The 27,793-nt window shown below is 41.7% G+C and overlaps 2 protein-coding genes across 3 annotated transcripts in view; both read left to right on the forward strand.

The window, feature by feature from the left end:
• Positions 1 to 565: 565 nt before the first annotated feature.
• On the forward strand, positions 566 to 6,065 carry ankrd1a (ankyrin repeat domain 1a (cardiac muscle)). The gene is made up of 9 exons (XM_046355309.1): positions 566 to 966; positions 2,323 to 2,505; positions 2,613 to 2,735; positions 2,903 to 3,010; positions 3,224 to 3,322; positions 3,512 to 3,610; positions 3,797 to 3,895; positions 5,331 to 5,429; positions 5,654 to 6,065. Exons 1-9 carry the CDS (start codon positions 940 to 942, stop codon positions 5,735 to 5,737), a joined length of 921 nt encoding a protein of 306 aa, XP_046211265.1. The 5' UTR covers positions 566 to 939; the 3' UTR covers positions 5,738 to 6,065.
• Positions 6,066 to 14,253: 8,188 nt separating this feature from the next.
• The window catches only part of lhcgr (luteinizing hormone/choriogonadotropin receptor), a 28,978-nt gene continuing 15,438 nt past the window's right edge, over positions 14,254 to 27,793 (forward strand). For both annotated transcript variants that reach the window (XM_046357355.1, XM_046357356.1), the window contains exon 1: positions 14,254 to 14,676. In XM_046357355.1, the coding sequence (XP_046213311.1) occupies positions 14,498 to 14,676 (179 nt within the window). In that variant the 5' untranslated portion in view covers positions 14,254 to 14,497. The remainder of the gene's footprint in view (positions 14,677 to 27,793) is intronic.

Genomic DNA, 27,793 nt, shown 5'->3' on the forward strand with positions numbered 1-27,793 from the left:
TAATGTTTTAATGAGTTACTCTGTAGTTATGAACATGTCCTTTGACATGAGTGATCCAAAAAATTCATAACTGACAGGCCTACTATGGAATTGACTTTTTTGGTAACATTTTGCATTAATTAAGCTACATAGTCTACATAGTTTATCTTTATAAAACAGTTATAACACAATTTTAAATTGCGAAATTGTTATATTGGTTCATGCCAAATAGTGACCTTATGACTGCACTGCTATTGATTATACCTATTATTGTTATTATTAATATTACTAGCTAGTAAGCCTATATACAGAATCATGTGAAGTGTTAAACACTTATATAGTAGCCTCGTCCAAATAACAAATTGTAAGTTCAATGATATATTTATTTGTGGCACTGTTCGTTGTTGTCTTTAAATAGCAGCATATATGAGGTAAGGACCTCTCATCATGTACCTTTTTACCGTATGACCTTGTGCGTTTCGAACTCAAGCTGCATGTGTCAGTCAGCTGTTTATGGCAAGTGCGAGTGGGTATCACGAACGGAAGCGCATAGTTGAGAAGTTTTGTCACCGTCCGCGCAATAAATCAGCTCTGACTGACTAGCCATTAGGCAGGCATTCTGCGATGTCACCTTATCTATGAGGAGGGTGCAAATGATTGAAGGTGTCTAGCGGTTAAGGAATTACATTTTTACAAGCCATCAATGGTGACATCAGCGCATACCACGGACGCATGCCAGGCGTGACCACTGACGAGACACCTTGGCTGGGGCTGCGCGAGATGGTAAAGGGTAAATAGCGGGAAACATGACCTCATTTCTGTTTTTTTGGGGTTCCTAATCACAAACTCGTAGGCTATATAAGAGATGATGGATCTCATCCTCACCCAGAACAGAATTGACACTGGCCACTTCGGGAGTTGAGACACTGGAATACTTTTTATCACACAGACAGACTAGACATGGGACTGCACAGCGTTGAAGAGCTGGTAGGTTGTTTTTTGCATGTGTGATCGGGATTCACTCTGCCTAATCCATTATTTCCTCTGGGTTTGGGCATTCTAGATGTTGTTGCTGACAATATTAGTTAGTCTCTGATAGGTAGACAGGGCCGGCTCCAGGCATAAGCGCTTAGGGCCTCTGTCTGGCTCTCAATTAATTTACTGTTGAGAGTTAGACTCGTAGAATATATATAAGGTGCAAGTTCGACATTTTTATCTTGTTATGCCAATCACTGACAGTCACTCAATTAGCAATGTCAACTAACAATTTTTATATTGGTAAATTAGTCTAGCCAGCTATCTAATCTTGTAGTAATCATAGCTGAATAGCAATCGGGCATGCAGGGCACATGCCTAGAGGCCCTGTCCTCCAGGGGGCCCTCATACATTTTTTTAAGTCACTCTCACTATGATATTACTAAAATGGTATAAATCATGGCATCTTGTTATGCCAATCACTGACAGTCACTCAATTAGCAATGTCAACTAACAATTTTTATATTGGTAAATTAGTCTAGCCAGCTATCTAATCTTGTAGTAATCATAGCTGAATAGCAATCGGGCATGCAGGGCACATGCCTAGAGGCCCTGTCCTCCAGGGGGCCCTCATACATTTTTTAAGTCACTCTCACTATGATATTACTAAAATGGTATAAATCATGGCAAAATGTATAGAATTTCAGGAAATGTCTTATAAAATTGCTGTGTAGAACTGCAGAGCACTAGTTTTACAACGGCAACATTTTCTCTACACCCCATGGCGAAATATGTAGAATTGCAGGAAATGTACTTTAAAACAAAAACATCTCTGCTGTCAAGAAGGGAGCCACTAAAATGTTTTGCCTGCAAGGGGGGGGGGGGGCAACCAAATCTCGTTTAGGGCCCCCAAAAGGCTAGAGTAGGCTCTGTAGGAGATCTTTCCGTTTGGTAATCTCCACTTTTCATGACAACTGTATCATAATAATTCACATTTCTTGTTACTGCAGGATTTTTTTTCTGTTGTAGCAAACATGCTCAAATTAAGATCCTACATCTATCTGTACATACAATTAACAAAACATTATGGTTTTCATTTGGTCCAAAATAATCCAGCAGTTGGTTGTCTGCCCAGTCATCTAAAAGGGTTGGCTTTGATCAGTCTGTAAATGAGTTGGACATTAGACAGCACACATTTCTCTATTAGCACCCCAATCTTTGGTCCTTTATTAGGACAGAAACATCTCACAGAGGGAAGGCTTTGTTGTGAATGGCTACCTGTCCTCCATTCTGTTTTTTCATTTCTTGGAATAGAAAGTACTGCTTAGGTGGATGGCCAGCTCATCTCCAATCTGTTTTCTCTCCCAGGTCACTGGTAAAAGGTGTGAGGGAAAGGAGGCAGGCCAGCACCTATCGGGGGCGTGTTCAGAGAGTGTGTACGAGGCAGCCGTCAACCAGGAGAAACAGGATGGCCGGAGGTCACACAAAGACTTTATCCCAGAGGAGAATGTGAACAGCACTCAGGAGGAGATCACAGTTGTCAATCTCAATGTGAGTTTTTAGCTCCTCATATGCTTAGTACTCAATTAGAAACACTGAACATTCTACTTGCCTTCCAAAATGTGGCCCAACATTCTGTATACCTTATTCCTTTTCAGACCGACAAATCAGGCCGGCTGAAACTAGAGACCGTGGATGACCTTTTCAACATCCTGAAACTGAGGAAGAGGAGGAGGGAGAGGAAGGTGCAGAACAGGAAAGAACCAGAGCCAGAGATCATTGTACGTCCCGCCACTATTCACTCTACACAATCTTTCTCTCCTTCTTTCTTTAAAATTCCTCACCATAATCAAGACGAGGGAATTCAATGTAGAAAGGCCGGCAACGGATTAAAACAAGTCAAACGGCACTAAGCTAATGCAACATGTCTCTTTTCATTGTCACACAGCCCGACACAGTCGATGAAGACACGTTCCTGAAAGCAGCTATGGAAAATAAACTGCCTGTGATTGAGAAGTACCTGTCAGATGGAGGTGACCCCAACGTCGGTGATCATGTGAGTACCACATCATGTCTCTCTTATGATGACACATGGACAGCCATCTAAGTAAGTCTTTTGACATGCCAGAAGCTACATTGATCGAGATACAACATCTTGAGTTACAGACAGCCGAAGGCCAATATAGCACTAGTCTCACAATGCCACAGGACAAGTAACAGGAAGCCAAACGAATCTCACTTAACTCTGTCTGCCCTCCCTCTCTTACAGTTCCTAAGGACAGCACTACACAAAGCCTCATCCAAGGGCCATGTGGAGATTGTGAAGAGACTGCTGGAGGCTGGGGCTTCCATTGAGAAGAAAGACAGAGTAAGTTCTCTTTCTCTTAGTCACAAACTCAGATACTCACGCAGTCATGCAAGCATACACACACTCTTACTCACTTGCTCACTCAATCACTCATCAGAGCTCTAATTACATACAGTACATGGGAAATGGTTCAGAATGGCTGGGAACTGTCATCATCCTAACACTGTTTGTTTTGCCCACTCCCTCCAGTTGGATGCCACTTCAGTACACTGGGCCTGCAGGGGAGGCAGCTTGACTACTCTGGAGCTGCTTCTCAATGAAGGAGGGAAGTTCAACTCCAGAGACAAGGTACAACACTGAGACAGAGAGCCCTTAAACCCAATTTGTGATGCCCAACATCAAAAACATATAGCGTTTTACTTAGGGATATATACAGAACAGAGCCATATATAGAGCCTATTAAATGGTATATGGATAGTTGAGCAGTCTGTGTTTGTGGTCTGACCCCCCCCCCTCCTCTCTGTTTTCTCTCAGCTGCGCAGCACTCCTCTCCATGTGGCAGTGAGGACGGGACACAATGAATGTGCTGAGCACCTCATCCACTGTGGAGCAGATGTCAACGCTAAAGACAGAGTAAGACATACAAACCCTAATATGACAAATGCAAGCATGGGGCAAATCACAGAGAGGCTTCGCAAACCCACCAATTGTACTCCATGCTATCATTTGTACTCCCGCTATCATCCAGAAGGCGAGGTCAGTACAGGTGCATCAAAGCTGGGACCGAGAGACTGAAAAATAGCTTCTATCTCAAGGCTGTTAAATAGCCATCACTTGCCGGCTACCACCCAGTTACTCTTAGAGGCTGCTGCCCTATATATAGTACATGGACTTGGAATCACTGGCCACTTTAATAATGGAACACTAGCCACTTTAATAATGTTTACATACTGCTTTACACATGTATATACTGTATTCTATTCTACTGTATTTTAGTCAATGCCACTCCGACATTGCTCTTCCTAATATTTACATTACCGATCAAAAGTTTGGGGTCACTTAGAAATGTCCTTGTTTTTGAAAGAAAAGCTTTTTTTTGTCCATTAAAATAACATAAGATTGATCAGAAATACAGTGTCTGTTAATGTTGGAAATGACTATTGTAGCTGGAAATGGCTGATTTTTAATGGAATATCTACATAGGCGTACAGAGGACCATTATCAGCAACCATCACTCCTGTGTTCAAATGGCACGTTGTGTTAGCTAATACAAGTTTATAATTTTAAAAGGCTAATTGATCATTAGAAAACCCTTTTGCAATTATGTTAGCACAGCTGAAAACTGTCCTGATTAAAGAAGCAATAAAACGGGCCTTCTTTAGACTAGTTGAGTATCTGGAGCATCAGCATTTGTGGGTTCGATTACAGGCTCAAAATGGACAGAAACAAATACATTTCTTCTGAAACTCGTCAGTCTATTCTTGTTCTGAGAAATGAAGGCTATTCCATGCGAGAAAATTGCCAAGAAACTAAAGATCTCGTACAATGCTGTGTACTACTCCCTTCACAGAACAGCACAAACTGGGTCTAACCAGAATAGAAAGAGGAGTGGGAGGCCCCAGTGCACAACTGAGCAAGAGGACATTAGAGTGTCTAGTTAGAGAAACAGACGTCTCACAAGTCCTCAACTGGCAGCTTCATTAAATAGTACCCACAAAACACCAGTCTCAACGTCAACGGTAAAGAGGCGACTCCGGGATGCTGACCTTCTAGGTAGAGTTCCTCTGTCCAGTGTCTGTGTTCTTTTGCCCATCTTAATCTTTTATTTTTATTGGCCAGTCTGAGATATGGCTTTTTCTTTGCAACTCAGCCTAGAAGGTCAGCATCCCGGAGTCGCCTCTTCACTGTTGACGTTGAGACTGGTGTTTTGCGGGTACTATTTAATTTATATTTAATGAGGCTGCTAAATATGTGTATGTGACCAATACATTTGGATTTGATTTGATTTGCACTATTGTATAGTATGGTTGTGTATTGCGTTTTTAATAGCTACTTTGTTTATGACTAGGATGGAGACACACCCATGCACGATGCTGTGAGGATAAACCGATTCAAAATGATCAGGCTGCTGCTGATGTATGGAGCCAGTCTTAAAACTAAGAACAGTGTAAGTACTCCATAATCATCCAACATGTCTGTCCTCATACAATTTTGGCTCATCTTTTCACATTCATTGAGTATATTCCAGTGACGTCGGTATGATTGTTACTGGCTATTGTGTGAGCATAGCACCATTTACAGTCCATTTGAATATTGATGTTTGATACAGTAAGGTGATCCATTTTACAAATGCTTAGTTCATTTGGATGTTTGTGTTTTTTCCCGTTGCAGGAAGGCAAGTCCCCTAGTGAGAATCTTCTGGCCTGGCAGAGTGGTGCTAAAAACCTCCTGTGTAACAGCAACAATGTTAAATAGAACAATGACTTCTCAAGGTCTTGGGGATCTATCTATGGCTATTGAAATCCATCCATTCATTCAGATTGTCATTGATAACTGATACTGATAGAATTGTTGAATGCCGATATTGCTGGCCAATGTTAGAGCTGTAGCTTCCATGCATTTTGATGTTGTGTTGAGGTTGGCTATTGAGATTCTGGGGAGATTTATGTGATTGTTGGTTTTATTTTTATTTAACCTTTATTTAACCAGGTAGGGCAGTTGAGAACAAGTTCTCATTTACAACTGCGACCTGGTCAAGATAAAGCAAAGCAAAGCAAAAACAACAACACAGTGTTACACATAAACAAACGTACAGTCAATAACACAATAGAAAAATCTATGTACAGTGTGTGCAAATGTAGAAGAGTAGGGAGGTAAGGCAATAAATAGGCCATAGAGGCAAAATAAATGACAATTTAGCGTTAACACTGGAGTGATGATGATGTGATACTGGGGTGCAAAAGAGCAAGAGGATAAGTAACAATATGGGGATGAGGTAGTTGGGTGTGCTATTTCCAGATTTCCAGATTGGCTGTGTAAGCTGCTCTGACAGCTGATGCTTAAAGTTAGAGAGGGAGATATATAAGACTCCAGCTTCATGGATTTTTGCAATTTGTTCCAATCATTGGCAGCAGAGAACTGGAAGGAAAGGTGGCCAAAGGAAGTGTTGCTTCGGGGAAAACCAGTGAAATATACCTGCTGGAGCGCGTGCTACGGGTGGATGTTGCTATAGTGACCAGTGAGCTGAGATAAGGTGGGGCTTTACCTAGCAGAGACAGATGATCTGGAGCCAGTGGGTTTGGCGACAAATATGTAGTGAGGGCCAGCCAATGAGAGCATACAGGTCGCAGTGGTGGGCAGTATATGGGGCTTTGGTGACAAAACGGATGGTACTGTGATAGACTACATCCAATTTGCTGAGTAGAGTGTTGGGGGCTATTTTGTAAATGACATCGCCGAAGTCAAGGATCGGTAGGACGGTCAGTTTTACGAGGGTATGTTTGGCAGCATGAGTGAAGGAGGCTTTGTTGCGAAATAGGAAGCTGATTCTAGATTTAATTTTGGATGCTTAATGTGAGTCTGGAAGGAGAGTTTACAGTCTAACCAGACACCTAGGTATTTGTAATTGTCGACATATTCTAAGTCAGAACTGTCCAGAGTAGTGATGCTAGTCAGGCGTGAGGGTGCGTGCAGCAATCGGTTGAAGAGCACGCACTTAGTTTTACTTGCATTTAAAAGCCGTTGGAGGCCTCGGAAGGAGTGTTGTATGGCATTGAAGTTAATTTGGAGGTTTGTTAGCACAGTGTCCAAAGAAGGGCCAGATGTATACAGAATGGTGTCGTCTGCGTAGAGGTGGATCAGAGAATCACCAGCAACAAGAGCAAGAGCAAGACAAATGCAATTGCATGTACTGTGGGATTTTACAAGGTGATATGTTACTGGAATACTTACAGTACAATTGTATGCTCAAAAGACTTTGAACAAAAAATGAGTATTAACCAAAGCTAGTTTCTGGTTACATTCACCTGTTTCAGTCTAAACACACAGAGAGAAGTGATAGTAGTGAGCTGGAATGGAAAGTTGTTGTTGGTTTAGAGAATGTTTTAAATAGGAAATAATTTGAGTGATATTTTTGATGTTTTTTTTTTTAGAAAAGACTAGAATGCAAAGCGTCAAGAGACCTCACTGAGTTTTGTATTTATTGTAAAGTTAATCTGTATATTATGCTTGTTATTTATTGTTTGTTTAAGTCAATAAACCAATCTGATATTTTCAAATACTTATTTTGTGATCCATTGTAAATGTTTTTGATATTTGAGTCTCTGTAAGCAAACAGTGTAGCCTATAGCTTCAAAATATTAAACTGGGTGGTCCTTGCATTCACAAATTCTCTGAATATAAGATTGGATCAGTTTACCTTGGCTTTCTCCAGCCCCATCCCTCAGCTTTATACCAAATCAGGTGAAGGGGCTGCTGTTTGGCTGACGAATTCAGGATTGTGGTTTTAAAAACAGACAAAGGAAGACTAAGGAAGATCTGTGCAAGTAAATCATAGAGATGTGGACATATGGATATGATCTAAGGCAGAGTACAAGAGGAACCAGGAGATGAGAAAGTTTGCAGACGACCCCGAGCCACACATCAAACAGCAAACCCAATTGGTAAAATAGCTCCCTGTACAAATTACCCTTAGAATAGAGCTGCTTTACCCTCTACTGTGTCTAAAGAAACTCCTCTGTGTATAACCCTGGTGGAAGCCCTGTCGGCCCAGCTCAGTGAGAAGGAACAGGACCTACTGAAATGGAGGAAGGAGCGAGATAGCGTGGTGGAAGCCCTGCCGGCCCAGCTCAGTGGGAAGGAACAGGAACTACTGAAATGGAGGAAGGAGCGAGATACCCTGGTGGAAGCCCTGCCGGCCCAGCTCAGTGAGAAGGAACAGGACCTACTGAAATGGAGGAAGGAGCGAGATATCCTGGTGGAAGCCCTGCCGGCCCAGCTCAGTGAGAAGGAACAGGACCTACTGAAATGGAGGAAGGAGCGAGATACCCTGGTGGAAGCCCTGCCGGCCCAGCTCAGTGAGAAGGAACAGGAACTACTGAAATGGAGGAAGGAGCGAGATACCCTGGTGGAAGCCCTGCCGGCCCAGCTCAGTGGGAAGGAACAGGACCTACTGAACTGGAGGAAGGAGCGAGATACCCTGGTGGAAGCCCTGCCGGCCCAGCTCAGTGAGAAGGAACAGGAACTACTGAAATGGAGGAAGGAGCGAGATACCCTGGTGGAAGCCCTGCCGGCCCAGCTCAGTGAGAAGGAACAGGAACTACTGAAATGGAGGAAGGAGCGAGATACCCTGGTGGAAGCCCTGCCGGCCCAGCTCAGTGAGAAGGAACAGGACCTACTGAACTGGAGGAAGGAGCGAGATACCCTGGTGGAAGCCCTGCCGGCCCAGCTCAGTACCTCATTTTTCAAAAGATAAAGCTAAGACCATGAACAACTTCATAGTTAAGAACACTATAAAAATATGGAAGAAAATTAAACTTACTCTACAAGAACCAATATTACTCCCTTAAAACACAACCTTGTCGAATAATCCTTGGGTAGCTTTTCAGAATTCACTGATAAACTGGTCCACATTGAAAACTAAAGGCATAAGAAACCATAAATGACTTGGTAACATGAATTGCATTTATTTCCATGAGAGAATTCAAAAGTAATTTTGGACTCACAAAAGTAGATAGTTTCAAATATATGCAATTTAAAAGGTACATATCACAATATTTCGATTAAAAATATGTTGGCCCTCACGCAACCTTGAGTGAATCTTATTTGAGTCAGATAAGGATGTTCACATGATAGGGAAGATATACAAAACCTTGCAGAGAGCTTATCCAACTGACATTCTCCTAAAAAAATATATAAACTATTGCAATTTAGACTTTAAAATAATTTATGTTGGCACAAGATGGAGGGAAAGTTGGAGCATAACTAACGAAATTACAGTTAACGAAAATGTACACTTAAAGCAGTATAAACTACTGTATGTAATGAATTATACAAGAGACAAAATACAGCACAATGGCAGTGATGTCTGAAGTGTAAAACTAATAATGATTCAATAATCCATGCTTTCTGGGAACGCTATGGAGTCCCGGAATTGTGGGTGGAGCTAGAAAGTTAGCTGTCAGAAGACGTAATATACAGTATGAATGTACGTTTAGCTGGAGGTCTAGATACCGAAACCCCTCTCCAGCAACGAAGACGAGGATAAACAGATTAGTCTCTGCTGCAACACCACCTCTCAACCAGCAGAGGTCAGTGAAAGCACAGACATGATGGATTGTTTGCTTGAGACTGTCAGAAACTTTTTTCATTTGGGATTATACAATTAGCACTATTAAATAGTCAATCTGCGATAAAAACAAACAACATTTTTTAAAGATTAATGGTATACTACCATTGATTATTGAAGAACATTATTTATAAGTGCCTCAGGAGTTTAGTTCAACGGCTGTACTACTCCACCAAAACCCAACATATAAACGTGTTTTACAAATGTTTTTGTAAACAATGTTATTGTAAACAAACACCGTATATCCTTAGAATGTGGTGAAAATGATCATTTTGATATCATAGACAGTCCGTCAATTTTTTTGCTTATGCTACAAGATTGCACGAGACAGACATACAGTAATTCAAGATAAGAACAATATGTTCTGTGTCCTGTTAATTCCCATTAGTATGCACTTAGAAATGTAGCGAGAACTGAAGGTCAGAGTGATCTTGGAAGAGGATCGAAGGGAAATTAAATTTCTTGGGTGGAATTTAGAAATGCTTCGATTTTTATCTGCTGTTTTTCTTTACTAGACCCACCACACCCCAACCCTTCCCTTGCCTGAAGTCTGATTATAATAGTTGCTGGCTCTTACAGAGTCTGATTTAGATGCTAATGAGGATGTGGTGTCCCAAATGCCACTCTATTCCCTATATAATGCACAGTGTTGGGGAAGCTATGATGAAAATATAGTGTACCATTATTTCACACTGGAAGCAGTTGAGCTACAGTAAAGCTAGCCATAAGACAAATATTGTTCGTTTAACTAAAGTTACTATGAATAAGTAGTTCACCGAATCAAAATGACCTCGTGAAAAACGATATGTAATACAAAGTTGAGACACATGACAGCAAGAACACATCACTCTGTAGTAAGATGTTAAGAGTGCAATGAGATCCGTGTGACAGCCAGAAAGTGAGTGTGGTCTTAAAGGAAAACATAGTCCCAAAATGTTTTGCTTGTCAGAACTCAACTTTTCAAGATACTGTATGAACTTTCAAAATACAGAAATCATCCCCATATGATGCAAAACGCAGCACCATATGATGAAAAATGGGGACAATTGGGGACAATTTCTGTATTTTGAAAGTTACATACAGTATATGGAAAACTTGAGTTCTGACAAGAAAAACATTTAGGGACTATGTCAACAAAGGACTAATGAAACAAATACAAAAATATCATTTTTGGGTGGAGTTTTCCATTAATTTCCCAGTGGTCAGAGAGAGAGAGAGAACAATAGGGGGTTGTTTTTGTAAAACATGTATGCCTAGTGGGTTGTTCTAGATAGAAGTTAGGTACACCGATACATGCCAAGAAAACTACTGAAAACACGATAAGATTTTAATTGCGTTTAACTACCACCAAGCTGCTGCAAAACGTAGTTCAATTACTAGTTGAATTACAAGTAGTGGAACTACTCCCCAACACTGGTGAGGAGTAGTCCACTATGTGCCAAAAGTAGTACACTATGCAGGGAATAGGTTGCCATTTGGTAGTCCACTATGTGCCAAAAGTAGTGCACTATGCAGGAAATAGGGTGCCATTTGGGACGCAAACTTGCTGCTGGCATGGACATGAAGACTGGCTGGTACTCAAGGTTTTGGACAAAAACAGGGTAAACAGGGTATGTCTTCTGACAACCACATTGAAAATAAGTATTTTTACATTTTATGTGTCTTAATCTGTGTTTCTTGTACTTTTAGATACTGTTTTTAAACTGTACAAATGGTTTAACCCAAAATAAAATCAATGAATCATTAATTCATGTAAATATCCTAGGCCCATATTCACAAAGGCAGTGTTTATACAGGCAGCTCAATTATGATATTGTTTTCACTATTGGTCTTTTGGCCAATTAGATCAGCTCTGAAAAAGATCTGATGTGAAAAGATCTAATGTGATTGGTCAAAAGACCAATTAGTGGAAAAACTATCAGAATTGGGCTGCCTGTGTAAATGCAGCCAAAGCGTTGCAGCGTGTGGATCTAGGATCAGTTTAGCCTTGGATCACAAGCTATTCGATTACATGGACAGGGGGGACTGATCCAAGATCAGCACTCCTACTCTGAGACGCTTGCTAATATATGGCCCCTGATACGGACATTGGGACCCAAATTAAGGTGCTTCCTGAAACTGTATTTTATCTGGCGTCTGGTCCAAGGCAAAGTTGTAGGTACAAAACATAATTTAAGGTTCCTGGAATGTTACAATATAAAATGAAGTTAATCTCTCCTGACTGAGGAATGGGAAATGTAGTGTCCATCCACACTCTTACAAAAATAGTTATATTTGGAACCCAATAAAAAGCATGACCTGGCGCACACACAGAGAAAATGATTTAGTGTAGGGGTGCTGACTAAAGGCGAATAAACTGTAAGCTCTAAAATAAATGAAGAGAGTCGCACACTCTATATATAGTTAATTCAGAAAATATTCAGACCCCTTGACTTTTTCCACATTTTGTTAGGTTATAGCCTTATTCTAAAATCTATTAAATAGTTTTTTCCCCCTCATAAATCTACACACAATACCCCATAATGACAAAGCAAAAACAGGTTCTGAGAAATGTTTGCACATAATTTATTTATTTAAATCACATTTACATAACTGTTCAGACCCTTTACTGTGTACTTTGTTGAAGCACCTTTGGAAGCAATTACAGCCTCAAGTCTTCTTGGGTATGATGCTACAAGCTTGGCACATCTGTATTTGGGGAGTTTCTCCCATTCTTCTCTGCAGATCCTCTCAAGCTCTGTCAGCTCGGATGCACAGCTATTTCACGGTTTCTCCAGAGATGTTCAATCAAGGACATTCAGAGACTTGTCCCGAAGCCACTCCTGCGTTGTCTTGGCTGTGTGCTTAAGGTCATTGTCCTGTTGGAAGGTGAACCTTCACTCCAGTCTGAAGTCCTGAGTGCTCTGGAGCAGGTTTTCATCAAGGATCTCTGTACTTTGCTCCGTTCATCTTTCGCTCGAGCCTGACTAGTCTACCAGTCCCTGACGCTGAAAAACATCCCCACCACATGATGCTGCCACCACCGTAGGGATGGTGCCAGGATTCCTCCAGACGTGACGCTTGGCATTCAGGCCAAATAGTTCCATCTTGGTTTCATCAGACCAGAGAATCTTGTTTCTCATGGTCTGAGAGTCTTTAGGTGCCTTTTTAGCAAACTCCAAGCGGGCTGTCATGTGTTTTTTACTGAAGAGTGGCTTCCGTCTGGCCCCTCTACCATAAAGACCAGATTGGTGGAGTTCTGCAGAGATGGTTGTCATTCTATAAGGTTCTCCCATCTCCACAGAGGAACTCTGGTGCTGTCAGAGTGGCCATTGGGTCCTTGGTCGCCTCCACAAACAAGGCCTTTCTCCCCCGATTGCTCAGCTTGGCTGGGCAGCCAGCTCGAGGAAGAGTCTTGTGGGTTCCAAACTTCTTCCATTTATGAATGGAGGTCACTGTGTTCTTGGGGACCTTCAATGCTGCCAACATTTTTTGCTACCCTTCCTCAGATCTGTACCTCGACACAATCCTGTCTAGGAGCTCTACAGACAATGCCTTCGACCTCACTTCTTGGTTTTTGCTTTGAAGTGCACTGTCAACTGTGGGACCTTATATGGACAGGTGTGTGCCTTTCCAAATCATGTCCAATCAATTGAATTTACCACAGGTGGACTCCAATCAACTTGTAGAAACATCTCAATGATGATCAACGGAAACTGGATGAACCTGAGCTCAATTTCAAGTCTCAAAGCAAAGGGTCTGAATACTTATGTAAATAAGGTATTTCAGATTTTTTATTTTTAATACATTTATGGGGTATTGTGTGTAGATTGATGAGGGAACGTTTTTATTTAATCCATTTTAGAATAAGGCTGTAATGTAACAAAATGTGGGAAATGGGAAGGGGTCTGAATACTTTCCGAATGCACTGTACACTCCCAGTAGTTTATAGGGGAAAATACCAATGCTTTGGCATCACTGTGCCTTCTTCAGGGTAATGTCATGAATGCTTGAGCCAGGTAATGTAGACAAAAAATGCAATTAGTGCAACCAATGACAATATATGGAACCCAAATAGATTTGATCCTGTGATGCAGGCCATATGGCAAAGGGAGGGGTTGGGTGGGTGGAACTTAAAAGAACTGCAATAAAAAAACTATGACATTTCCAAGATTCCACTCTATTTCATTCTCCATTTGATCCTCTTTCAAGGTCCCTTTGGCCTTCTGTTCTGCCAAACACAAACTGACACATAGGCTAGAAGATATTGTTCTTATCTTGAATTAGGTCTACTATCTCTTGTCTCTTGTGCAATAATGCAAAACAAGCTGTTGGAAACCATTCTATTATGGTGCATTTCCATTAGGATTAGACAGGGCTTGAACTAATGGCTTGGGACCTCCATAATAAAACATTCAGAAATGTGATATTTTATGAAAGTTAATATGTTGATATTTAATACGTTTATATTTTATTTAAGTTATACTGTATCTTGTCTCAGGATAGACACATCAAGTAATTATGTCATGTTTGAGAGGTAGACTATGGGTAGACGCTTTAGGTTAATGACAGAAAAGACCATGACATCCCTGGGCCCTTGCAATCGTTATAATACTGACAGTTTACACGTGACGTGGAGCGATTACGGGGTAGGCGGGAATGGAGAGCATCTGGTGCGCTCGCGTCAATGCACAATGCGCTCCAGCCACTATTTGGAATTTATTGCTCAGGCTATCCTTTTGATGGATAGAGCAATGTTTGTTTCTTCCTCCATTCAAACGTACGCTGCATCAATCCACCGAGTCTGTTCCAACAGAAGGACGTAAATGGTTGTCATCATCATCTTTGCTGCTCCTACTGTATGTGGTCCTTGGGATTTATTGCTTCAATTTGAAAAGTAGGATAATTCAATGATGTCGATATCGCTGTTGTTCCTGTTCTACCCGTCTGTTTTGCTCTTCTTTGGCTTCGGCTGCCGGTACGCTTCGAGCTTTGTGTGTCCGGGAATCTGCCGGTGTTCCGCCAACACCATTAGATGTAACAACATCACGGAGAAGTCCGTTCCAACGAGCGAAAGGGGTCCAAGACTGTAAGTGATTTATATTACATCTGAGCAGATTAATATTTTGTGGATGGACATGGTAACAATAATTTACATAATATTGGTGCGCATTTACACACTGGTCAAATCAATTGGAACCAGAGAGCATGCATGCAAATACAATGTTAAATTAGTTAACTTGAAAAAAATGAAAGATTAGTCATGTATGGTGGTGTTTTAAAAAGCACAAGTGCTCAATTATATTATTACTTGCCTTGATAGACTACTATTGGTGTTACTTTCAGAAAATGTATCCTAAAATTGATCAATTACATAGGTCTACGGGGAGACAGGTAACCCAATGGTTAGAGTGTTGGGCCAGTAACCGGTAGGTTTCTAGATCGAATCACCGAGTTGACAAAGTAAACATCTGTCGTTCTTCCCCTGAACAAGGGGAACTGTTCCCGGGCCGTCATCGTAAATAACCATTTGTTCTTAACGGACTTGCCTAGTTAAATATATATATACTTTAAAACTTTTCCATTGGGTACGCTGTGGATGCACAGGATGTTCCAACGACTTCTAAATCTACGGAAACGTGCTCTCTATGCATTTGAAAAATCCCAGCAACATATATATTTTTTCTTTATACCCAAGAAGCTCTAGCTTCGGATACCTTCCTCCAGTCCTGAGAGGCTGACTACTCTAGCTACTGAATTGACATAATGCTTCGGATACCTTCCTCTAGTCCTAAGAGGCTGACTACTCTAGCTACTGAATTGACATAATGCTTCGGATACCTTCCTCTAGTCCTAAGAGGCTGACTACTCTAGCTACTGAATTGATATAATGCTCCGGATACCTTCCTCTAGCTACTGAAGTCCTAAGAGATACCTTCCTCCAGCTAAGACTGACTCTCTAGCTACTGAATTGATATAATGCTCCGGATACCTTCCTCCAGTCCTAAGAGGCTGACTACTCTAGCTACTGAATTGATATGCTCCGGATACCTTCCTCTAGTCCTAACTCTAGCTACTGAATTGATATAAATGCTAGCTACTGAATTGATAACCTTCCTCCTAGTCCTAAGAGGCTGACTACTCTAGCTACTGAATTGATATAATGCTCCGGATACCTTCCTCTAGTCCTAAGAGGCTGACTACTCTAGCTACTGAATTGATATAATGCTCCGGATACCTTCCTCCAGTCCTAAGAGGCTGACTACTCTAGCTACTGAATTGATATAATGCTCCGGATACCTTCCTCCAGTCCTGAGAGGCTGACTACTCTAGCTACTGAATTGATATAATGGATACCTTCCTCTAGTCCTGAGAGGCTGACTACTCTAGCTACTGAATTGATATAATGCTAGCTACTGAATTGGATACCTTCCTCTAGTCCTAAGAGGCTGACTACTCTAGCTACTGAATTGATATAATGCTCCGGATACCTTCCTCCAGTCCTAAGAGGCTGACTACTCTAGCTACTGAATTGATATAATGCTTCGGATACCTTCCTCTAGTCCTAAGAGGCTGACTACTCTAGCTACTGAATTGATATAATGCTCCGGATACCTTCCTCCAGTCCTGAGAGGCTGACTACTCTAGCTACTGAATTGATATAATGCTCCGGATACCTTCCTCCTAAGAGTCCTAAAGAGGCTGACTACTCTAGCTACTGAATTGATATAAACCTTCCTCTAGTCCTGAGAGGCTGACTACTCTAGCTACTGAATTGATATAATGCTCCGGATACCTTCCTCTAGTCCTAAGAGGCTGATACCTTCCTCGGATAGTCCTAAGAGGCTGACTACTCTAGCTACTGAATTGATATAATGCTCCGGATACCTTCCTCCAGTCCTGATATAAGAGGCTGACTACTCTAGCTACTGAATTGATATAATGCTCCGGATACCTTCCTCTAGTCCTAAGAGGCTGACTACTCTAGCTACTGAATTGATATAATGCAGTCCGGATACCTTACCTTCCTCCAGTCCTGAGAGGCTGACTACTCTAGCTACTGAATTGATATAATGCTCCGGATACCTTCCTCTAGTCCTAAGAGGCTGACTACTCTAGCTACTGAATTGATATAATGCTCCGGATACCTTCCTCTAGTCCTAAGAGGCTGACTACTCTAGCTACTGAATTGATATAATGCTCCGGATACCTTCCTCCAGTCCTGAGAGGCTGACTACTCTCCATTCCTGAGAGGCTGACTACTCTAGCTACTGAATTGATATAATGATACCTTCCTCTAGTCCGGATACCTTCCTCTAGTCCTAAGAGGCTGACTACTCTAGCTACTGAATTGATATAATGCTCCGGATACCTTCCTCTGAATTGATATAAGTCCTAAGAGGCTGACTACTCTAGCTACTGAATTGATATAATGCTCCGGATACCTTCCTCTAGTCCTAAGAGGCTGACTACTCTAGCTACTGAATTGATATAATGCTCCGGATACCTTCCTCCAGTCCTGAGAGGCTGACTACTCTAGCTACTGAATTGATATAATGCTCCGGATACCTTCCTCCAGTCCTGAGAGGCTGACTACTCTAGCTACTGAATTGATATAATGCTCCGGATACCTTCCTCCTAAGAGTCCTAGCTAGATTGGCTGACTACTCTAGCTACTGAATTGATATAATGCTCCGGATACCTTCCTCTAGTCCTAAGAGGCTGACTACTCTAGCTACTGAATTGATATAATGCTCCGGATACCTTCCTCTAGTCCTAAGAGGCTGACTACTCTAGCTACTGAATTGATATAATGCTCCGGATACCTTCCTCTAGTCCTGAGAGGCTGACTACTCTAGCTACTGAATTGATATAATGCTCCGGATACCTTCCTCTAGTCCTGAGAGGCTGACTAAGATAAGTTATGTTCTGCTGTTTCATCCTCAAATCCCAAGGCTCTAAAACACTATGTGGCCAACGTGGTGAATTTTTTATTACTTGATTTGGATATGACTAAATGCAGATGTTCTATTGAATTCTACTCAATTTGAAACATACTAGCCTGTGTGTGCTGTGTGTGTGTGTGTGTGTGTGTGTGTGTGTGTGTGTGTGTGTGTGTGTGTGTGTGTGTGTGTGTGTGTGTGTGTGTGTGTGTGTGGAGAGAGGTTCAAAGTTGTAAATGAGTTCAAAGCAAATATCTCTCGGCAGAGTATAGTGGCCATCTCCTGCAGTCAAGTTTCCATTAAAGGGATAGCTCACTTTTCTGAAGTCTAGTTTAGGATTGCTACACGCTGCAAAAGTGTGAGCCAGATGATTCTTGAAATTGTTAAATAACGAGTTAATGGATTTAAAAATGTTTCAGAGTACACAACAACACCCTATAGAGAGGTCGAAAATAAGCTGAACATCAAAAGTGAACTAACCCTTTAAAGCTGTCTGTCTGTAAGCCACATTTTGGCAGGCAGACTGTTTATAAAACCTCTATAAGTCTTCTCCTAGATAATCTGCTGAGGTCATTTTTACACAGCAAATTCTCCAGTGTTATATCAACACTGACAGTGGTAAATGTAACATCTAGTTAGTGTAAAGCCTTTTTTTGCAAATTTCCTAGAGGGCCTTGCCTGTCGAGTGAATTGTAAAGTTACCACCCATGACTGTATTTGTTAGGGACAGTGACATGGTTGTTGCGTTCATAACTGTTCAGTCCTATGGCCTTCACCAAGTGAGATACTAAGCTAATATGTTAACAATAAAATGTCATTATTCAACACAATAACAAATCTTTAATAAGGTATTTTGAGGGCCAAGTTTTACCCCAATACAGTGACCTGAAACTCATGTTTTTCAGCCCTGCAAGTCACATTACAATGGCTTGCAAAGTGATGGGTAATTCTTATTGGAATCCAGCCAGAGTGGGGATATCCAACATTTAGAATTTTTATTCCCCTGCAGCCTGCATTCAGAACAACTGCAGGTTTGGGAAACCAAAGACATGAGACCACCTAAGAGATCTAAACTGGAACAACCATTTCAGTAATGGGTGCAATAAGTCCAAGTAACAGATTGGATTAGTTTAGAAAAAAGTATGTTATTTATATTTAAGTAGCATAATATTAATCAATGTACATGCAAAAAACATATATATTGAAACAAACCATTTAAAAAAAATCTACCTGCAGTATAGCCTTCTGGGAAATATGATAATGATGGGCGTGATTTTGGTTTAACACTGGTTATTAACGCCAACACTGGGGTTCTTTTGATCCAATACATTTTAATTTAACACTTACATCATTCATTTATCACTAGTATGAAAATGTTAACTGAATTCTTTCCAGGCAGTGTTCGCAAACGACCATGTTGTACCTTTAAGAGGCTAAAGCCACAAAAGACCTAATGGAATGGCATGGTATCAGTTATCTGTTGTTGATTTTTAAATCTAACATGTCTAGTGTTGATTCAGGAGAAAACTATGTTTTTTGTTCCCAAATCCTAATTAAATTTTATTGGTTCCAAACACGTGTTTAGCAGATGTTATTGCGAGTGTAGCAAAATGATTGTGCTTCTAGCTCCGACAGTGAGGTAATATCTAACAAGTAATATCTAACAATTACACAACATATACCCAATACACACAAATCTAGTTAAGGAATGGAATTATGAATATAAAAATATATGGACTAGCAATGTCAGAGTGGCATAGAATAAGATACAGCAGAATAGTATAGGATACAGTATATACATATGAGATGGGTAATGAAAGATTTGTAGACATTATTAAAGTGACTAGTGTTCCGTTTATTAAAGTCTATGTATATAGGCAACAGCCTCTATGTAGTAGTGACGGCTATTTAACAGTCTGATGGCCTTGAGATAGAAGCTGTTTTTCAGTCTCTCGGTCCCAGCTTTGATGCACCTGTACTGACCTCGCCTTCTGGAGGATAGGGTGAACAGGCAGTGGCTCGTGTGGTTGTTGTCCTTGATCATCTTTTTGGCCTTCCTGTGACATCGGGTGCTATAGGTGTCCTGGAGGGCAGGTAGTTTGCCCCCGGTGATGCATTGGGCAGACCGCACTACCCTCTGGAGAGCCCTGCGTTTGCGGGCGGTGCAGTTGCTGTACCAAGCGATGATACTGCCCGACAGGATCCTCTCGATTGTGAATCAGTAAACGTTTGTGAGGGTTTTAGGTGCCAAGCCAAATTTCTTCATCCTCCTGAGGTTGAAAAGGCGCTGTTGCGCCTTCTTCACCACACTGTCTGTGTGAGTGAATAATTTCAGTTTGCCAGTGTTGTGTACACCGAGGAACTTGAAGCTTTCCACCTTCTCCACTGCTGTCTGGTCATTGTTGGTAATCAAGCCTACTACTGTTGTCTCATCTGCAAACTTGATGATTTAGTTGGAGGTGTGCTTGGCCACGCAGGCATGGGTGAACAGGGAGTACAGGAGGGAACTGAGCACACACCCTTGTGAAGCCCCAGTGTTGAGGATCAGTGAAGTGGAGGTGATGTTTCAAACCTTCACCACCCGGGTCGGCCCGTCCGGATGTCCAGGACCTACTTGCACAGGGTGGGGTTCAGTCCCAGCATCTCAAGCTTAATGATGAGCTTGCAGGGTACTATGGTGTTGAATACTGAGCTATAGTCTATGAACAGCATTCTTACATATGTATTCCTCTTGTCCAGATGGGATAGGGCAGTGTGCAGTATGATGGCGATTGCATTGTCTGTGGATCTATTGTGGTGGTAAGCAAATGTAGATTTTAATAGTTACAATAGGTACAACATCTCCTATACACTTCCTGTTGAACTCTGTCACTGAATCAGAGTGTATTTGTCAATGTTTTTCTCGGAAGCTACCCGGAACATATCCAAGTCCGTCTGATCAAAACAATCTTGAAGCGTGGGTTCCGATTGGTCAGACCAGCATTGACTAGTCCTTAGCACTGGTACTTCCTGTTTGAGTTTCTGCCTATAGGAAGGGAGGAGCCAAATGAAGTCGTGGTTAGATTTGTCAAAAGGAGAGCGGGGGAGGGTCTTATAGGCATCCCTGAAGTTGGAGTAACAGTGGTCGTGGTCGAGTGTTTTGGCAGCGCAAGTACTGCAGTCGATATATTGGTAGAACTTCTGTATTGTTTTTCTCAAATTTGCTTTGTTAAAATCCCCAGCTACAATAAATGCAGCCTCAGGATATGTCGTTTACAGTTTGCATAAAGTCCAGTGGAGTTCTTTTCACGAGATGTCACAGGCCCTGCAAACAGAAATTACTTGTTAGGATGTCACCGGAACTTCAAAAAAACAGTCACAGTGTTTTCAACTTACATATTTGACAGACTTCAACTATGTTTACTTACATAGTCATTACTATTCAACATGTCCTCACCTGGGATTTGAACTCACAACCTTTTGGTTCACGTCATTCTTCCTGCTACGCCACCATGTCTGTGTCTGTGACTGATTTCACCTGTATTCCTACACTTTGGACATCAAAGTAAACCTGAACTTTGTATAATACACAAAAACAATCTTTATCATAGTGATTCAGGAGTAACATTAAAGCAAGAAAATATGCCCCACCAACATTAGACAACTATACAGGTAACTCTCAAATTGCTGAAATAAGTTAATTAAATTAATGATGCAAGATTAGCCAGAAAAAAGACACGCTCCTGAACTTTGCCGACTAGTAAGTCTTTTTTTAACCTCCTGCTTTGGGCTGGATGTGTCTGTGTAGTTCGTACATGCATAGTCTATAAGCATAATTACCGTGTTACCTCAATTAGCCACAAAATCCCTAGTTTGAAAGTGACTGTTTTTCTGAAAGGTGTGATGCATCATTTTCCCAAAATGTTCACCCTTGTGAACCAGCCTCCTAGCAATTCGAGTTCAATCAATCAGCTTCAGTCCCTCGCCATTTGAGTGACAGCTACCAAGATATACACACAGCAGAGTGAGAGAGAGAACAATGACATGGTGCACATATCTGGACATATGTGACGTAGTACGCAATTGTCGGGGATCACTTTTGGCTCGAGTGCTGCTTTCAGAACTACTGGCCAAAGAGTATACAAAAGTACTGGACAATCTCCTTAACTGATAGCAGTGCAGAAGGCACTCTTTTGCTAAGTGCAGAGATGTATTATAGGTAATGACTCTGTAGTGGACTTCTGAGAATGCTACAGACTTTTTGGAGCAGCAGACATATAAGTGTACCCCTAACTCCAGAGGTTGTGATATCAAATCCCGCTATGGTCATATTGAAAAGTCAGTACTATGTCATCATTGATTAAAGCTTTTACACTATTTTAGCTGAACAGTTCAAAATCGCCATAACATTTACCATTTATCTATTAAAAAAACATACCATTTAATTATTTCCCTTGCAAAAAAAAAACTTTAAATTTGCAATTTCACAATGTGAAATCATGTGAAAACAAAAGAGACACATGTGAGGTCAGATGTTCACATGTATTACATTTAGAGATCACATGTTAACATGTTTTCACTTCACATGTGGAATTGCAAGTTCACATGTGAAAATCAAAACGTGAAAATCACATTTGCAGTTCCACATGTAAGAAACTAACTCTCACATGTGGAATTGCATTCTTACATATGGTAAATATTCAAATATGAAAATCGATTTAGCAGTTTTACATGTGAGAAACTTTCAAATGTTGTTATATGTGTAGTTTCATGGTATCTCATGTTGAAATTTTGCATCCCCATGTTGTCACATTTATTTCACGATGTCAAATGTTTTCACATGTGTAGTTTCATGTTATCACATGTTTCTTTTTTTATACATGTTGTCACTTTATCACATTAACTTCACATGTGAAACACTTGTGATCACATATGAAATTCATTTGATTTTCATGTCCCTGACATCACTTGCTCAAATTCTAACCAACTGTTGAGTTCTGAATAAAATAATATATACAACCATTTTGGGAAATTGATCTGCGGGCCTACAAAAGGGAGGGTCGTCTGTTTATATCTTCCAAACCACAGAGTTACATTAAAATGAACTAATAGGCCATTCCATTTGAGTGGCTCTGTCCTCCATTTCTTATTCTGCTGTCACGATGGGCCTCGTAGGAGGTTACATTAGCTGGTGGTAACGTTAGCTGGTGTTTGGACATCTGTAGGAGCTCGGCTTAATGAGGATGCCTGTCAATGTGGCTTTTGTAAATCGAGAGATTGTCCAAACACTCTGACACACTAATTGTAACGATTGTCTGTGGTGGAAGAAGATGAGGACCAAAGCGCAGTGTGGTAAGTGTTCATATTTTTTATAAAATAACTGAACACTGAACAAAACAATAAACGACAAACGAACAGTCCCGTAAGGTGAATGGAAAAAACACTAAACAGGAAATAATCACTCACAAAACACAGGTGGGAAAAGGTTACCTAAGTATGATTCTCAATCAGAGACAACGAACAACACCTGCCTCTGATTGAGAACCATACCAGGCCAAACACAAAAACACAACATAGAAAAAGGAACATAGACTACCCACCCCAACTCACGCCCTAACCAAACTAAAACAAAGAAATAATAAAGGAACTAAGGTGACAGTACGCCCCCGCCAAAGGTGCGGACTCCGGCCGCAAAACCTGAACCTATAGGGGAGGGTCTGGGTGGGCGTCTGTCCGCGGTGGTGGCTCTGGCGCGGGATGTGGACCACACTCCACCATAGTCTCTGCCCACTTAAGTGACGCCTTGGGAGCGGCGACCCTCGCCGCCGACCTCGGACTGGGGACCCTTGCCGCGGGTCCCGAATGGACGGGAGATTCCGGCAGCACCGGACAGGCGGGAGACTCAGGCAGCTCCGGAGTGAAGGGTGATTCCGGCAGCACAGGAGTGAAAGGCGGCTCTGGCAGCTCCTGACTGATGGGCGGCTCTGGCTGGATACTCCCCGTAGCCCGGCCAGTGCGGCGGGGTGGAACAGACCGCACTGTGCTGTGCTGGCGAACCGGGGACACCGTGCGTAGGGCTGGTGCCATATACCCCGGGCCGAGGAGACACACTGGAGACCAAATGCGCTGAGCACCTGGCTCGATACCCACTCTAGCCCCTGGCTCGATACCCACTCTAGCCCAGCCGATACGAGGCACTGCGATGTAGTGCACCGGGCTATGCCAGCGCACTGGGGACACCGTGCGCCTCACGGCATAACACGGTGCCTGCCCGGTCCACCTCTCTCCATGGTAAGCACGGGGAGTTGGCTCAGGTCTTCTACCTGACTTAGCCACACCCCCCCCCCCCATACATTTTTGGGGCTGCATCTCGTCCCTGTTGCGCTGCCGTGCCAACTCCTCAAAATGTCTCCGCAGATTATCTCAACCCCAACAGAGGAGGAGAGATCTAGGGGTTTGAAGATGTGGGGTTTTTATGACCCATCACGACCATGGTAAATCTTAGGCCACAGACAACATTCCTGTGTCCTCACACTATAGAGAACCAACCTCAGAACATTAAACATGCAATAAAGGGACTTTGGAACAATGGTTTCTGTCAGCCACAATGGTGGTCATGACGATAGATGGAATATGAAAACCTATGTCATTTTTGTTTTGTTATTAAAGGTTAATAGATGACATTATTACGAAAACATTGTAACTGTTTTGGTAAAGATGAAACGTGAGAATTGCCCTAAAGGTGGTTACGCCCACTTCTGACCCGAGGGTATAAGACATGTAAGTGAATAATTAACATATCAGACTAAGTGACCCTAGCTGCAGCCGAGGTCTAAAAAGTCAATGAACCCAAAATGCAACACAAGGTTGAAAACAAAGAAATCTTTTTTCTATCCAAGCTACGGATGAGTAGCTGTGTCTAAGCGGGTGAATTCAAGCCAGACCACCTAGCCTCCACTCTCCATCGAATCGTGGTATCTACACTGTTTCATTCCTTTGCTGTGAGCTCTGAGCTACAGAGCTGCCTGTCCTCAGAATACCCCTTCCAGAGCAAGGGCGAGGATACAGACCACTAAGCCAAAAGGACACTGACATCGTGAGGACAACCAGAGAGTTTAGCGCCAGAGAAGTGCGTCATTGAGAAGCCTAAATGACCCACTCAGAGTTTCCCATCTGAGACGTAATTACATCATTATATTCTGACCCATAAGAGCTGCAGTTTGGGGCAAGACTAGCGTTAAGCGTAGCTGACAAATGCACCCAAATTTATATTTCTCTCATGTCCTTTTCTTTTTCTCTCTCTTTTAAATCCCCATTTTGGGTAACACGCTCCATAGTGTGTTGGCCCGTTATACTAAGTTCTAATCAATAGCCTAGAATGTGTTTTTGTGTATGTTTATCTTTTATCATCATTTTAGCTTTCTAGTAAATAAATACTCAACTAAGATTGGTGTGGTACGAACTCATTGGTGAGACCCGGGTCCGTGCAGATTCCCGGATTATGCGACGTTCAGAATGAGACTTTAGAGGAAACTGATTAATTAGCGACTGTTGTAAAATCGATTTTCTGATATTCTTTGAGTTAATTTGGGAAATAGAAACTCAATAAAACTAATTTTCCAATGGTGCCCCAGGTTAATGAGTTAATAATTGTTTGATTCAGTTAATCACACAATTAGAAACCTTTAATCATTCGATGAGCAACAGTCGTCACATTAACTAATGCAACGTCTTGACACTTCTGTTCGACTAGATGATTAGAAGTCCCATATTGCATTAGATTTTACACTGTTCATACTAATGTCAGTTTGACTATAGATGAGAATTTATGGACAAAGACCTTAAAATAAATCAAATTTTATTATATAATTAGCTTTTTTAATATAAACTTTGGAGTTATTGGAGATGTATCATAAACCGTTTAATAGTGTATTTATGTAGTTGTTGAAAGTGTAACATTATCTGCGAAACATTTTCTTCTGTTACTTTGAAAATAATCTCTGTGTCACACCCTTATCTGTTTCACCTGTCTTTGTGATTGTCTCCACACCCCTCCAGGTGTTGCCCATCATTTTTCAATATAGGCTTTGATGACGGGACTATTGGAGAACCAAACCCAGGACATAATACATTAACTATTTTGTTTGGTGCCTAGTATTGTCATGTATTGTCATGTTATGCCTTGTTCCTGTTATTTCTTTTCACTTTGTTTCCCCCTGCTGGTCGTATTAGGTTACCTTCTCTTCCTTTCCTTCCCCCAGCTGTTCCTCATCTCCTCTAACTACCTCGTTTACCATCTCCCACCTGTTCCCTTTTTTCCCTCTGATTATGTCTCTATTTCTCTCTCTGTTTCTGCTTCTGTCAGATTCTCGTTTGCTTCACTCCTGGCCCCCTCTTGTCGTAAGATTTGTTCATGGAATATCTACATAGGTGTACAAAGGCCCATTATAAGCAACCATCACTCCTGTGTTCCAATGGCACAGCTAATCCAAGTTTATAATTTTAAAAAGCTAATTGATCATTAGAAAACCCTTTGCAATTATGTTAGCCCAGCTGAAAACTGTTGTCCTGATTAAAGAAGCAATAAAACTGGCCTTCATTAGACTAGTTGAGTAACTGGAACATCAGCATTTGTGGGTTCGATTACAGGCTCAAAATGGCCAGAAACAAATACATTTCTTCTGAAACTCATCAGTCTATTCTTGTTCTGAGAAATGAAGACTATTCCATGTAAGAAATTGCCAAGAAACTGAAGATGTCGTACAACGCTGTGTAGTACTCCCTTCACAGAACAGTGCAAACGGGCTCTAACCAGAATAGAAAGAGGAGTGGGAGGCCCCGCTGCACAACTGAGCAAGAGGACAAGTACATTAGTGTCTAGTTAGAGAAACAGACACCTCACAAGTCCTCAACTGGCAGCTTCATTAAATAGTACTCGCAAAACACCAGTCTCAACGTCAATAGTGAAGAGACGACTCCGGGATGCTGGCCTTCTAGGCAGAGAATTTGTTTTGTTGGGGGGGGGTATGTATATCATTTGATTTTCACAACATGCCTACCACTTTGAAGATGCAAAATATTTTTTCATGTGAAACAAACAAGAAATAAGACAAGAAAACAGAAAATTTGAGTGTGCATAACTATTTATCCCCCCAAAGTCAATACTTTGTAGAGCCACTTTTTGCAGCAATTACAGCTGAAAGTCTCTTGGGGTATGTCTCTATAAGCTTGGCACGTCTAGCCACTGGGAGTTTTTCCCATTCTTCAAGGAAAAACTGCTCCAGCTCCTTCAAGTTGGATGGGTTCCGCTGGTGTACATCAATCTTTAAGTCATCCCACAGATTCTCAAATGGATTAAGGTCTGGGCTTTGACTAGGCCATTCCAAGACATTTAAATGTTTCCCCTTAAACCACCCGAGTGTTGCTTTAGCAGTATGCTTAGGGTCCTTGTCCAGCTGGAAGGTGAACCTCCATCCCAGTCTCAAATCTCTGGAAGACTGAAACAGGTTTCCCTCAAGAATTTAGCGCCATCCAACATGCCTTCAATTTTGACCAGTTTCCCAGTCCCTGCCGATGAAAAACATCACCACAGCATGATGCTGCCACCACCATGCTTCACTGTGGGGATGGTATTCTCAGGGTGATGGGAGGTGTTGGGTTTGCGACGGACATAGCATTTTCTGTGATGGCCAAAAAGCTAAATTTTGTCTCATCAGACCAGAGTACCTTCTTCCATATGTTTGGGGAGTCTCCTACATACCTTTTGGCAAACATAAAACGTGTTTGCTCATTTTTTTTCTTTAAGCAATGGCTTTTTTCTGGCCACTCTTCCTTAAAGATCAGCTCTGGGGGCGTGTACGACTTAAAGTGGTCCTATGGACAGATACTCCAATCTCTGCTGTGGAGCTTTGCAGCTCCTTCAGGGTTATCTTTGGTCTCTTTGTTGCCTCTCTGATTAATGCCCTCCTTGCCTGGTCTGTGAGCTTTGGTGAGTGGCCCTCTCTTGGCAGGTTTGTTGCGGTGCCATATTCTTTCCATTTTGTAATAATGGATTTAATGGTGCTCCGTGGGATGTTCGAAGTTTCTGATTTTTTTTTATAACCCGACCCTGACTTCTCCACAACTTTGTCCCTGACCTGCTTGGAGAGCTCCTTGGTCTTCATGGTGCTGCTTGCTTGGTGGTGCCCCTTGCTTAGTGGTGTTGCAGACTCTGGGGCCTTTCAGAACAGGTGTATTTCTACTGAGATCATGTGACAGATCATGTGACACTTAGATTGTACACAG

The sequence above is a fragment of the Oncorhynchus gorbuscha genome, linkage group LG07 (assembly GCF_021184085.1).
Source record: "Oncorhynchus gorbuscha isolate QuinsamMale2020 ecotype Even-year linkage group LG07, OgorEven_v1.0, whole genome shotgun sequence".
Taxonomy (NCBI): domain Eukaryota; kingdom Metazoa; phylum Chordata; class Actinopteri; order Salmoniformes; family Salmonidae; genus Oncorhynchus; species Oncorhynchus gorbuscha.

Coding starts and splice junctions, on each gene's coding strand:
- ankrd1a (XM_046355309.1), top strand. CDS start 940: ATGGGACTGCACAGCGTTGAAGAGCTG. Junction 2,736..2,902: donor AACCAGAGCCAGAGATCATT/GTACGTCCCGCC, acceptor ATTGTCACACAG/CCCGACACAGTCGATGAAGA. Junction 3,323..3,511: donor CCATTGAGAAGAAAGACAGA/GTAAGTTCTCTT, acceptor CACTCCCTCCAG/TTGGATGCCACTTCAGTACA.